Raw genomic sequence first — 15,082 nt, forward strand, 5'->3', positions numbered from 1 at the left:
AAATGAGTTCTTTAAAATTAATTTTGACCATGTGTTTTATGGATGTCACATATTACTCTTCTTTACTTTTGTATACATTTTATAGAATTGTGGCATCTTTACGTTTTAAATTTTATTTTTCGATGTACATATGCTTGCATTAATTTGGAAAGGTTGATATCCCCAAATATTTGTGAAATTTATTTGCACATTGTTCGATTGCCTTTGTTCGCACCGTGTAGCCACTAATGTGTTGAGGTACCCTAAACACCACATACATACATAAATACATATACATACATGCATGCATACATACATACATACATACATACATACACGCTCCGGTGGCCTAATTGTTTAGAGTGCCCTCCTCGGACGTGGGATATTGTGGGGTTGAACCCCGGCCGAGTCATATCAGAGACTCATAAATTTGATACTTACAGTTGCATTGCTTGGCGCTCAGCATTAAGAGGTTAGTGTTAGGACTGGTCGGCCTGGTGTCAGCATAATGTGACTGGATGGGACATGATGCTACATGTCTGCGGCGTGATGCCCCAGTGCTAGATATGTCTGCGGTATGATACCTCACTGCAAGAAATCACTATAAACTGCCACACTACATACATACATACATACATACATACATACATACATGCATGCATACATACATGCATCCCATTTTATATTGTGCTTGTTATCAAATGAAATGAATTAATCTCCTGGAATATTTTCTGTCGTTCGCTGCCCAAAACGTTTAAAAGAAATTACACGACACGCTTCCTAATTAAGCTTGACACACACACACACACACACACACACACACACACACACACATTCATCTCATGGTCTGGTAGGTTTTAAATGGAAATAGTGCTGGAAGTCAGTACGGCCGCCACTCCGGCTGTCCTGGAAATCTTGTTACAACTACTCCTGAATGGGATGCGGGAGGTCGTGGGTTCGATCCCCGGTCGAGTCATACCAAAGACTTACAAAATGGTACTAACAGCTGCCTCGCTTGGCGCTCAGCATTAAGAGGTTAGTGTTAGGACTCGTTGGCCTGGCGTCAGGATAATGGGACTGGGTGGGACATCATGCTACATGTCTACGGCGTGATGCCCCATTGCTAGACATCACTATAAACTGCCACACTGTAGACATCGTAGCGATATGACTGAATTTTTTTTAAAGCTACGTTAAAAATCCAAATCACACAGACACCTGAATGGATCGTCATATCAACATGGAGTTTTCATTGAAAGACTTCTTATGAGGTCCAGTTGGTCCAGAATGAAAATGGTGCCGATTTGATGCCTGGTATGACCTCCATTGCTACACCTCCGGAATGGATGGTCATATCAGCATGGGGTTCTTAAAGAAAGACTTCTTATCATGTCCATTTAGTCTTAAATGAAACTGATATCGGTCTGACGTCAATATGGCCACCACAGTGACCATCTTGAAAATCTTATTATTGTAATTCCTCCTGAGTGGATGGTTACATCAACAACTTCTTATGATGCCAAGGTGGTCCCAATATGCTTATTTATATTAAAAATATTTTTATCAACACTCTTACTTTAAGAAAATCATATTGACATTGGGGTTTTACCGAGAGACTTCTTATACTGTACATTTAGTCTTGCATGAAAATGGTGTCGATCTGGCGCCAAATTAGGCCAACACAGCATTCATCTTGAAAATATTGTTAATGCCACTCCTCACGAATGTAAAATTACGTCTTGAAATCATTGCTATCTGAGCTCCTGTCCATATGGATGGCTATATGAACATGTGGTTTTCACACATAGACTTCTCGAGATACCTACTTGTTCCTACATGAAAAGGTGACAGTTGCACACATCTAGTATGGTTGTCACTATCATCCTCCAACAATGGATGATCACTATAACATTGATGTTTCACCAAGTCATAAATGAAAATGGTGCTAGTCATGTGCACCATGGCAGTTAATTTAAAAATCTTGTTATCGGTGAAGAAAATGATGAATTCAACACTCGACAGCTAAGAAATGATCTTGTTTTGAATTCCTTGAAATTCATTTCGCGCAATAGAGCGTCAGTCCCTGCAAGGGATCCAGGTTAAGAGCCTCTTTGGTCTTATTCGATGACATGCTCAATTTCTAAATACATGTATCTTACAAATGTTTCATAATAAATGTTCAATGCACGTGTCATTTTAAAAATGCATTTCAACTGCATTTACTGGTAATCGCAATCACAACACCCAAGCAGCCTAATTTCTAGGAAAACCAATACCTTTTAGGAAAGTTTTAGTGGTTCGGTGACATAAACTCTTTTGTTTTATCCCAAACATATGAAGGAGAATCCAAATCTTTCCTCATATTATATATTCTAACACCTGTGATCATTATAGATGGTAAAATCCAATCCTTTCTTGTTTCAGAAAAGGATACCACTTCAGAACCAGATCGTCCATGGAAGTTTTGGCAGCGGCTGACACTGCGCAGAAGCAATCGGAAGTCCAAGTCCAAGAAGGAGTTGAAATACCAAGAAAGGAACTCGACCATTCCAGAGGAAGGGAAACGTTCGTTGGAAGGATTGCCAGATGTCGTTGACCAGTCAGTGTTCAGGAGAAGCAATAGCTTGAAACCTCCACCAAAGCCACCGAGGTTATTTTTGTTCAGGTCTTCAACCATCAACACTCCCAGGAGTTCAGTCACTGGTGAAAATGACAGAAACTCTTTTGTTTTCTCCCAAGCATATCAAAGAGGATCAAAATCATTGGACTTGACCAAACAAACTGTATTAGAAAATAACCCAAATAAAAACATTTCTGGAGCTATAGCCAATGGACAGGTGGTTTCTGGTGTAGATCTGACATCAAAATGCCCCACTGGAGCAGACATAGAAAACAATAATTTAAAATCAGAGAATAAAATCAAAGAAGAAACCAAAGACTTAGCAGAAGTAAAGCATAAAGAGACAAGTAATGTTCCGAGGAGAACTCCAACAGGGAAAATTAAAATTATCACGCCTGACTTGTCTAGCCGCCGTGCCACAAACAGATCTAAACTGAAGGCTGGGGATATTGGTTTCAGTGAAAGACATATCACGATTCTCCAAAGTGCCTATGAACTTCTTTGTCAGAAGATGGACCCATTTGTAATACTGGACAATTTGAGACAAGCGAATATTCTGAATGATACTGACCTCATAGCTTTTAGAGGTCATCCAGATAAGCGACTGGTTTGTGAGAGCATAATCCAAACTGTCATGGACAGCGATTATTCGGTATTTTTGTCTTTTACAGAGGTGCTGAGAAATTGTGAGGAGTATATTCGCATAGCTTTTATTCTCGATGCCATGACAGATTTATATAATTTGATATCTGAAATCCAGTGTGAATCTGTCCAAGACTCGCCGCTTCTCGAAGATGAAACGTCTGTTACATTTGACGTCGTTTATTACAATGAGGATACTGGGAGAGTTAGATCAGTTGTAGAACTAGAACGCTCCAGACATTCCGATAATAAACGCTTCTCCAGAGACATTATGAACTATAAACGCAGCTCAAGATTGTCGTTCTATTCCATGGCTAGTGAACTGTCGCTGGCTTCCAACGATGACATCATGAATACTGGAATTCCAATGGTAAATGTTTCAATTTCTGGTCACAGCCTTCAAGGAGAAAAAGCACAAGCACTTAAAGATCTATTACCAAAGCACTCTTGCATTCTGGAATTACACCTTGGAAAGACTCATCTAAGAGGAGAAGACATGAAGCATATTGCGTCTGCTCTACAAGGAAAAGTTGGACTCACTGTTTTGGATGTGAGGCTGAATTCCATCAACAATGATGGGGCCGATGTGTTGGCGAGTGTCTTGGAAACAAATAAAACAATAAGGCAGTTAAATATTTCCTCAACAGGCATTGACTCTAAAGGATGTAAGACTCTTGCAGAAGCACTCAAGACCAACTCTTGCCTGATTGAACTTGACATGAGCTTCCTAGACATAGGTGATGACGGTTGTGTTGCCCTTGGAAACATGTTGAAACTAAACAGGGTATTGCGTAAATTGCGCCTGCGCAGCGGCAACATTTCCTGGATAGGTTGTGGTTTCCTGTTTGAAGGTATCCAGCAGGGGAAGTGTATCACAGAGCTTGACCTTAGTCGGAATTTTATTGGAGACGATGGAGTCGAAATGATAAGTCGTCATTTGGATGACATCTCATCCATAACAGAACTGAACCTCGAAAACTGTGGTTTAACTTCATCAGGTTGTGCGCTGATTTCTGACGTAATTTTGAGGAATAAATCTCTGACAAACATGGACTTAAGTGTAAATTTTATTGGGGACCAAGGATTAGCGAAATTATCCACGGCTCTGGAGAGGAACAGACATATCAAAACCTTGGGACTCAATATGTGTGGGATCACAAACGATGGCTTTTCAAAACTTTTGGATATTCTTGAAATCAACCCGACGTTAACCTTATTGAAGTTGTGTTATAATCGCCTCGGACGGGAACATAACAACCCAGCAGCAACGTCAGATGATTTACGTTACAGAGTACGCATTGTGACGTCATCTAATCCAAAACTGAAAATATTGCTTTGGGGAAATTCATTTGAAGATTCCATGCAAACGACATCTGTCGGTTAGCTTTTTCTGTGCCCATATTGTTGAGAAATTAATGCAAGCTTATCTAAACAGCTTTAAGCTGACGTGTATGCAGGTCATGTGACCTACAGACAGGTGAGCTTAGGTGCGCAAAAGAACAGCCCTGTATCATTCTTTCATTTAGTCTGGTTTAAAAACGGACTTTCAAGATAAACCGATCGGCGTAAATTCCGAGTCAAATAATCTGGTTGAAACAATCTGATTAAAATCAGATATCCACTATCATACGTGAAGATCTGACTCTGACTGCGACCGCTTAGGGGTCATGTTCTGGTGACCTATGTTATTACCATAATCACTAATTTTATTAGCCAATCAGATGAAGCCTTATATCTTCGCGTTTGGGAGACTGAACACTATGACTGAAGAACATCAGTGTGTGCCTATCGATTTGATTCACTTTCAAATTTCTGAAAGACACATTTCCATTGGCTAACTCAAAAGTAACCAGAACGTGACCTCATAGGGGTCGCTGTCAGATTTTCACCCAGGAGAGTAGAGATCTGATTTTAATCAGATTGCTTGTTGAAAATGAGTCTTACCTTACTTTTGCATTACCTTATTTTTGCATTGTGCATGAACTTTACTTGTTTAATGTTACAATTTTTAAAAACTCCTTTTAAAATTATTAAATTAGTAAATTACTTTAAAGGCCGCAACCTTGCACTAAGATTAACAAAACTTTCACAAATCGTACCTGATTTGTTTTCCAATTTGGTCACTGAAAGCAGAGAAAAATTAAGTTTCTCCGGAAAGACATTTAAAAAAAAAAGATTCACTAAAATTTGTCGGAATCATTTGCAACAAAAGGCCCTTAAGTCTGTACCAGTACAGTAGTGCCGTTATGTTTTCGGTACTCTTGCCACAACTTGAAACCACTACCAAAACATCTTGCACTCTTTCACTGTCTTTAACCGTGCTTTATGCCGCAGTATCATTTTGTTCTTGCTCTGTTGACTCCGATGGCTATGTATAGGCAAATAAAATAAAGGCCACGACCAATGCATAAATAAACTGAAGAGATAAGTCCTTTTTGAGAATATGTTGCCACATTTGTTTTAGTTTACAATCACGTGATATAATTTTTATCTCGCTAATGAATGCGGCGTGAATAATTTTTCGACGGTTAAAAACGACATTATAGATGTCAGCAATTTTCAATATTGTGTTTAAGCTTTTCAAAGTGAAATAGCTTCTACATAATTTGCTTAATTTAACTGAAACTGTCGTTCAGAATTACTCGGTCTTCCAGTTGTACCCTGATATACATGGATTCCTGTGTCGCCCGAATGAGCAGAAAGCTACATCATCATAAGCCCCATTCGCTAACGAACACCATGTTCCGTGGAAAACTTGTTTCTGAAGTATTTAGGCTCCTGTTCGTTCCTTGTTCATGCAGTTTGCTCGCATTTGTTTTTAACAAGATGAAAATAATAGACGTCTGTACTTAATGTTTTAGTACTTGTGTTAAATAAATATGACAAGTCACTAATTTTAAGCAAGTGTTTTTGTGTGTGCATGGAAACATGAAATAAACTGTTGGATTACAGTTAAAACAACATTTGGATGTCGCAGCTAAAGTCGTTAACGCAAGTATTATTTGTTAACTTCTGTCGCCATACAACGTCTGTAGTAAATGACGAGAAGAAAAAGCTTTCATATGCCATTTACAGTCTGTTTGGTAGACAGATTTGTCCTTAATATTTTGACAGAATTAAATTTGTCCCGGTCATGTAGAACACAGAGGTGGTACTATGGAACATCTTTATCTGATTTTCTGTTAGAAATTCAAATTATGACGGCTTTTGCTTGCCACTCGTCAGCCCATTGGAGAAAGGGAGATAAACCATATGCAACTCTGTTCGCAAACTTCTAGTGACATATAGCAATCCTTAACGTTATCCCATTTTCACATGTGTAATTTTCATCAAGTGTAGATCACTTTTTAGAATAGAAGGTATGACAGCGCATATTCGAACGACGTTTACACGGAAGGTGCAGTTTGAGTGTGTTACTGAGCTTACATATTTATGTAGAATTGTTTTTCATTAATGTAGATAAATTTTGATATTTTATGTAGATAAATCAACAGCAAATCACACATTAATATCGAAGCTGAAAATAACTTCAGAAATCAGTAAGGTGGGGGCGGGAGGGACCATGCGTTGAGTCCGTACTCTTTGTAATATTCATTTGTATATGAAGAAATTAGTTATCGCATAAATGATCACATTTCAAATTAATTGGGCAAAAAAAAAAAAGTTAAATGTGGATAGCTGTTTAAAAAATATAATGCACTAAACGTCTCAAACTCAAATATGTCGTGTACATATGTTTTTAAAAATATTAATTGTCCTCTTTTAAATATTTTCTTCGAACATCATTCTCCCTCTGAGAAAATTTCACATTTTTAAAATCCTCTAGTTCCCTCACTGGTTTTTGTTTTAGATCATCACCGTTCTTCCTGTTATTAATTATTATAATGTCATAATTTTATTATTATTATCATTATTATTATTATTATTATTATTATTGATGTACAACAATCGAGTGCATGTGTTTGCAGAAACCGAAATGCTTCTATAATAACGTAGAGAATCAACGTCAACCCCATCCTCGATCTCTTTCTCTCATTTTATGTTCAACGGATGCTGACGTGAAGACACTTTGTTGTTTCAAATGTAATTTATTAAAGTTGTATATAACTTTCCAAGTCTAGGACTTTTTGAAATCATTACAGTCATTACATGACAGTTTTATGCAACTTACAATTTCGTTACCAAAGTAAAGCGTGTAGCACGAGATAGGTTACTATGGGACAAAAGTACATTTTAAGTTGTATATGCTATTGTGTATTAAATAACGACATGAATTGATGTCAGTAATCAATTTATGAAATTCTGATTTGTTTTCCTTGTAATGTATTACTCCATATCAAAGTTATAAAAGATATACCGCTCCGGTGGCCTAAGCGGTGTGACTGGAAAATTGTTAAAGTGTCGCTAAAATGCCAAATGATACACACACAGTCCTAAAATATATGTTATCAGCTCATATGTATATTTGTTCAGTTGCAAGAGGTATTTACCTCCTTAAAAAGCGTTGATTAAAATTGTTACAGCCGCATTAGAGAATAATATTGTGTGTAATTTGGATTTTTAACGTATCATTAACAATTTTTCAGTCATATCGCTACGATGTCTGCAGTGTGGCAGTTTGTGATGTCTAGCACTGGGGCACCATGCCGCAGACGTGTAGCGTGATGTCCCACCCAGTCACATTATCCTGACACTAGGCCGACCAGTCCTAACGCTAACCTCATAATGCTGAACCTCCAGCGAGGTAGCTGCTAGTACCATTTTATAAGTCTTTGGTATGACTCGTACGTGGTTCGAACCCACGACCTCCCGCATCCGAGGTGAATGCTCTAACCACTAGACTACCGAAGTGGTCTCAGTTCATGTTGGAAAATAACATTCAGGAGAATACAAATGATGATTTGTCGATTTCAAAGGTGCTCTGAAAGTTAAAAAGAAGTACCACAAAGCGACTTGGTATATCAAGCAACTGCTTTTGAATCAACAATAAAAATGGCAAAATATGGCTTAACTTTGAAATCGATCATTCGCTTGAAAGCTGGAGTGGGGTGTGTTGGTCGCTAAAATTGAGCGCGTAAAATCAGATTATGTTTTCTGGTGCTGCAGAAGCAGGAGTTCTGTCCATGCGAAGCCTCACCTACTTGTCTGTGCCCTCTCCTTGAAAATGATATTTCTGGATTCAGTGCTAGAACAAATTGAAGAAGTGTTTCAAACTGCTGTAAACAAAAGTGCCCATTGGAAATGGAGCCTGTCTGCTTGCTTAAAACTCCTGAAGACAATTTGTCAAACGAAGTATTTTCTGGTTTTGTTTAGCTTTACTGGTCATTGACCAGAAGAACTTATGGGAAGGTCAGTTGCCTGTCATCCGTCCGTCCGTTAGTAGAAGATTGTTATCGTTACTCTTCCTAAACTATATGGAGGATTGCCAAGAAATTATACACACGTTTATTTCATGTCCTTCTTGGTTCTAAATGAAAATGATGCTGTTCGGACATCCATTTCACAGCTACCATTTTCAATTTCTTTCTTATAGCTACTCCTCTTGTATTGCTGGTCATATGAATATAGGGTTTTAAAGAAATACTTATTATGATGTCTAGTTGGTTCTAAATGAAAATGGTGCCGATCTGATGTCAAACAAGGCTGCCATCTTGAAAATCTTAATTTTGCGACTGCAAATGAATTATTATGTATATTTAATTTGTATTGTTTTTTGGCTCTTTCATTGATTATATGTTATGTATATTTGTATTTTGTAACTGACCTTAGTCGAAAATCAAGTTAATAGTCTACCTGACCAGACACATTTATTTTGTAAACAACATAATACCTAGTTAATATTTCTAAATGATTAAAGATTAAATATTCAGATTATTATTACTTAATTAATTATAAACATGCTTACTTCAGTTTGAGGTAAATATACAGTCTTGATTCTGACCATAGAAAGTTACAGAAAAAATATTCGATTAAGTTGATAGAATATTTCCAGAAAATGGTATTTTCGACCTAGGTTATGTGGATGGGTATATAAACTTGTTTACTTAAGGATTATTAATTTTAGCCTTAAACTTCTGAAGCGGAATCAGTCTTACTGATGTGTTCAGCTTTTTAATTTGGGTGGATTTATTTATTCAATTTATTATTTGGGTGGATTTATTTATTCAGATTATTATTCACTGGAGTTACAAAGTGCTCAATACTATTCTTGGACGAAAACAATGTGGAATTATAGTGAATTCAGTCAAGGACATTTTGGATTATATTATTGTGATACATCAAAGGACCGTTAACACTTAGCCACATTCCAGGCCATTGGCATATTAGCGTATTCAAGACAACAAGCACATTAATACATTAACTACTGGCATTTATTTGGAATGTCCTTGCAATTTCATCCATTTTGATTTGTAAACTTTTAGAACTATTCGGGATTTAATTTACAATACTGCAAGTTCTTTGTAAACTTTCACTTTGTATGCTAGGAAAAAAAAATTTGTTGAATTGGACACAACTTTTTGGTTTTCACACTTTTCTGTTATTTAGTTGAAGACCATGGAGTCGTAACAGGATAATCACATTAACATTGGGTTTTCACTAAAAATCATATCGTGTCTAGTTGGGCCTAAATGAAAATCATACCGATCTGTGATGTCCAGTATGGCCACCACAGCGGCCATCTTGAAAATCTTGTTATTGCTACTTTTCCTGCATAGATTGTCATTTTAAGATCAGTTTTTCATTGTGACACGGGTTTTTCACCAAAAGAATTACACTGATGCCTGCTTTGTTATAAATGAAAATGGTGCCAAGCTGATGTCTAATATGTGTACTACAGCAGCTAATTTGAAAACCCTGTTTTCACGGAAGAATATCAGAGGTGGTTTCAACGCTCGACAGTTAAATGGATGAATGATCTTATCTTGAATTCTTTGATATTCCTTTCGCCCAGTAGAGCGCCAGTCCTTTCGACAGTCTCTTGTTGTTTTTATTTATACCGTTGTAAATGCCTTAGAAAGAACCGTATTTAGGACACCTTTACTTAGGGCATGAACGTCCAGTTGTTCACATTAATATCACTCAATTATGGTTACAAATTATCTCGGCAAAAATAAAATACGTTCAACTGAAAGAGTTCACATGACACAGGCAAAAATTAAATACGTTCAGCTGAAGGAGTTCACAGGAAATCTACCTGTCCAATACACTAGAAAGCGAGAATTTTTGTTTCCACAGAAGGGTCTATGTTAGTCACGCGGATGAATATTGGCCGGCAGACATGTTGACATGCAAGCAAATAAACACCACAACGATACAAACACATATTTACAGTGACAGACGTTTTCTCTAAATACGTCTGGATCGAGAAAGTTAAACAGAAGAAGTGAATTGACACACACGACGTTTCAATGAGGAAAAGGCCTAAGGTACACACTGTTTACCGATTGAAAAGAGTGGTTTTACAATTGGAAAGTTAAGGATTTGTTGTCAAAGGAAAACCTTTCTACTTATGCAGACAAAAACAGCATATGTAGTAGAAAGATTTAACAAAAATGTCTTTAGACTATGAAAATTGGAAAGATTTTGAAGACTTTACAGAATAATGATAGCGAAAAAGTATGTACTTGTGGAATGGAAAGGATATGCTGAATCGTTCAACAGCTGGAACCAAGACAATTTTAGACAGCAGTATTAAGGATCATGAAAACTCAAAGATATTCCAGTTTCACGGGTAGCAGATGTTGATAAATCGGACTATTAGAAAACGAATGGGTTAAAAAAAGTGTACGTTATGCGAATTTCTGTTGATCAAAAAACCTGGTGAAGAAAAGAAAGCACATCCATAAACGTCACAATTAAAAAAACGCATTGGTACGCATTACTCATGAAAAACGTAATAAGCTGACTACAGTGAAGTTAGTGTCCTAGCATGGTAAAAAAAATATCACATAAGTAACGAAAAGATTTAAAGCTAAAACTTTAAAGTCGATTCCAATTTCATCCAAAAGAAGATTTAAAAAGCTAGTGAACGTGATTCTGAACAAAATGAAGGACACTCAAAACCACATAGATGTTGATATAATCATGAGGACGCTTCTTCCAAATTTCATTCAAGGTACTGCAGCAAAGTTTGCACATATGTCCTGAAAACAATTATAATGAACTATTTTAACGTACCAACAAAGCCTCGAATAATAAAGAAATGCCACAAAATTTACACAAAAGTCACTTGATATGCTTATAACTGGTATACCTTTGAAAATGTATATATATACAGAATTTGAATTTAGTTTTAAACTTTTATTTTATAATAATGGAAAGTAAACTACCGTCATAAAAGTACAAGCATCTTCATCAGAAATATTAATAATAATAATGAGGACTTTGTATAGCGCCTAATCTTTAGAAGCTCTAAGCGCTTTACAACATTAGACAACACCTATAAGATAAAAAAAACATAGTGATATGATTACAAAAACAAAGATCATGAAATTAGAAAACATCAAAAAAAAAAACATGCTGAGAATATTTAAATAATCCCAGTGGCACAACAATAGTATATATTCTCTTATAACGAAAAATCTCATTTGATTGTTCAGACTTAAGAAAGACCACGCCATTAGTAATAATTTGCGAGGCACCTGAACAAGCGAACCGCCAAAGAAAAAGAAGAAGTAGTAACTGATGAACAACGAAACTTTTACACCAGTCCTTCTATCCAGGTGGAAACCACTTTCCGTCATAGTAAGTATGGGGGCGCTCACAAGTTATTATGTACTTTTGAGAGAGTGACGTATGTAAGGTGAAGTTGTTTGCATTTAAAATATGCACAGTGGAGAGAATGGTGGCATACCTCTATGCTACATTAATGTAATGTGGATGATATTTCTTTGGATATTGTACTTTTGGAAACTGTACATGATTTAAACACACGCTAACTAAAATGAATGCTCCCCTGTGCTAAAAAATCAGCCTGAATTAGTCTAAAGTACACTATCCATAGCAGCTATTAAAATAGGGAAAATGAATTTTGCCAGACTAGACAATACCAGCTTCTGAAAGTGCAATGAATGAATTACCATATATATAAAATGTACAAAAAAGTTATAGGCTCTTTTTTATACAATTTACCTCTGAAGTTCAGGAAGTGAAAATGACCAAGTGGAGCTAGCACTTTTTTTTTACCCATCAATCATATACCAAAATAAAGGGAATTAAAGGTTCTTTTAATTATACCTAAGATATACAAGGTCTTTTTTAAATAGCCAGTATAAACAGTGAGATAAGCCGGGGAAATTCTTTTTCTTTAAAATTCTAAAAAAATACGAAACTGTAGAGCGCCACCTATACGATATTATTGCACTTCTAGTGCTGAAACAAGCTAAAATATATTGACAACGTCGTTTTCTCCATTGGGAGGGCTGAATTTTCGAGGTAGTGTATGGACTTATAATGTATTACGATTTATATGCATATTTTGAATAAGAAAAATTAAATAGAACCTGCGCAAAATATTATTCAAATGGAATGCCAACACCTGCTTCGAAAACGAGGCTGGTGTGACTGCATGCTTTCGAATTGTTGAGCTTATAGTAATCTTATATGGTAATGTTTAAAATCTTTTTTTTTAAAAAAAACTATTAATTAACTGGTCCAAACGTTAATATTCTCGCGAAACATGCATTTAATACTTAATACTTTTGTCTCTTGTCAAATGTTGACTACTTCAAGTATCATGACATTCAAAACGGATAACATAATTACGGACAAGACAGCATAAAGCCACAGAGGCTCATGACAAATGAAATTATGAGTACCATTCAACAGATAGAGGGCGGTGTGGGGCATGGAGGTGGTGGGGTCCAAACTTGTAATAATATAACACATGGGAAGACGCGATTTCTCACCCCTTGCTTGACATATTTTCGTCTCCTAATGTAAAACGTCTGTCAGATGTGATCAAGTAAGGATACATTTTCAAAGCATCTTAAAAGACCTCGTTGAATTCAGGACATATTGAAGAGAATTCGATACTTGTCAAGTTTCTGTAAAGTATCGGTACGGAAGTTGCCGTTAGCTTTTGGAAAGTCTTGGATTTCACCCGTGACAGAAAGGTGAGATAAGAACAACCATATAAAATTCCAAAGTTGCAGATATATAGTTGGTCTTAAATTAAAAGCACCGATTTGAAATAAAGTATAGCCGCCTTGGCGGCCATCTTGAAATTCTCATTTTTACTCCTCCTAAATGGGAAGCCGCATCAATATTGGGTTTTCAACAGAAAACCAGTTATGATATCTAGTTGGTCATGAATGAAATTGTGCCAATTTGACCCCAAACATGGCTGCATCAATGAACATACTGAAAATCGTGTTTCTTGCGCCAATCTTGCACAGAATAGATTCCATAACTGGTAAGTCTAAATGTCCCATACGTTTCTAAAACGTTACCTGGAACTTATCGGTGCAAAATGTTCAGATTCAAAAGTTAAATAGAATATACGATATCCAAGCAATGTTAAGTACTGTTAAAGAGTTTGTTGAGAAATCAGCCTTCAATATAATAAGACAATAGTGCAACGTCAAAAGTTTGGTTTTAGTTACAGCCGAATTGTTAAATATGAAACTACCTTAAAGAACAAGCGAGGCAGCTGTTAGTACCATTTTTGTAAGTCTCTGGTATGACTCGGCCGGGGATCGAACCCACGACCTCCCGCATCAGAGGGGGACGCTCTAACCACTAGGCCACCGGAGCGGTCCAAGTCAACGAAGAAACCTTGGATGTAGACTGACCCCCCTTTGTTCTAATATATATAAATTATATATATAGCTGCCTCGCTTGGCGTTCAGCATTAAGAGGTTAGTGTTAGGACTGGTTGGGCTGGTGTCAGGATAATGTGACTGGGTGGGACATCATGCTACATGTCTGCGGCATGATGCCCCAGTGCTAGACATCACTATAAACTGGCACATTGCAGACATCGTAGCGATATGACTGAAACATTGCTTGGCCTTGCTTCAGATGTGCATCTCTACACAACTGTTAGCTCCGCTTGGTCATCTTCACTTCCTGAACTATATAGGTAGAGCGCAAAAAAAAAAAAAAAAATATGCCGATATCCCTTTTTTTAAAAACTTTTTTATTTTTTGCATTTTATATATTTGGCAATTAATTCATTGCACTTTCAGAAACCGGCGCTGTCTAGTGTAGCAAAATTATTTTCCCCTATTTTTAATAATTGCTGAAGAGAGTGTATTTTAAACTAATTCAGGCTGATTTTTGCGCAAATGAGAGCAGTCATTTTAGTCAGCTGTGTGCTTATATAATGAACGGTGTCCACAAGTACAATATCCAACCAAGTTTTAGCCACACTACATGAAATTAAATTGACATAGTGATAAGCCAACATTCTCTCTAGTGAGCATGTTGCAAATGAAAATAGCTTCCGCTTCGACCTGTCACTCTCTCTGAAGTTCAAAATATCTGTAAATTTTGAACTACTTTCGCTTTCAGATTGCAAACAACATGGCGTCGGAAGGAGACAAAGTCACATTCGGGTTCTTTTCGGCCTTTGCTTTTGTAATATAAGGTGGTGTACGCGAATCAGCAAACAGATCAAATTCATGCTGAGCAATAAAATACGAATCTGATCATGCTTAAAGACCGTGATTTAACTCATGCAAGAGAAAATAAGCCTTGTAGTTAAACAATAATAACAATATATATATATATATATATATATATATATATATATATATATATATATATATATATAATTTGTTCCAGTATTTCCGGTATTGTCATTCTTGTTCCGGCATTCTCGTTTGTTCTTATTACATC

General features: G+C 36.6%; 1 protein-coding gene across 5 annotated transcripts in view; it reads left to right on the forward strand.

Annotated features, from left to right (window-relative positions):
* Nucleotides 1-9,110, forward strand: part of LOC149803891 (uncharacterized) — a 139,597-nt gene extending 130,487 nt beyond the window's left edge. For all 5 annotated transcript variants that reach the window (XM_089953706.1, XM_089953709.1, XM_089953705.1 and 2 more), the window contains one exon: nucleotides 2,404-9,110. In XM_089953706.1, the coding sequence (XP_089809832.1) occupies nucleotides 2,404-4,625 (2,222 nt within the window). In that variant the 3' untranslated portion in view covers nucleotides 4,626-9,110. The remainder of the gene's footprint in view (nucleotides 1-2,403) is intronic.
* The last annotated feature ends 5,972 nt before the right edge of the window (nucleotides 9,111-15,082 follow it).

This window comes from Sinohyriopsis cumingii, chromosome 3, assembly GCF_028554795.1.
Source record: "Sinohyriopsis cumingii isolate HCF-2022 chromosome 3, ASM2855479v2, whole genome shotgun sequence".
In the NCBI taxonomy this organism is placed as follows: Eukaryota; Metazoa; Mollusca; class Bivalvia; order Unionida; family Unionidae; genus Sinohyriopsis; species Sinohyriopsis cumingii.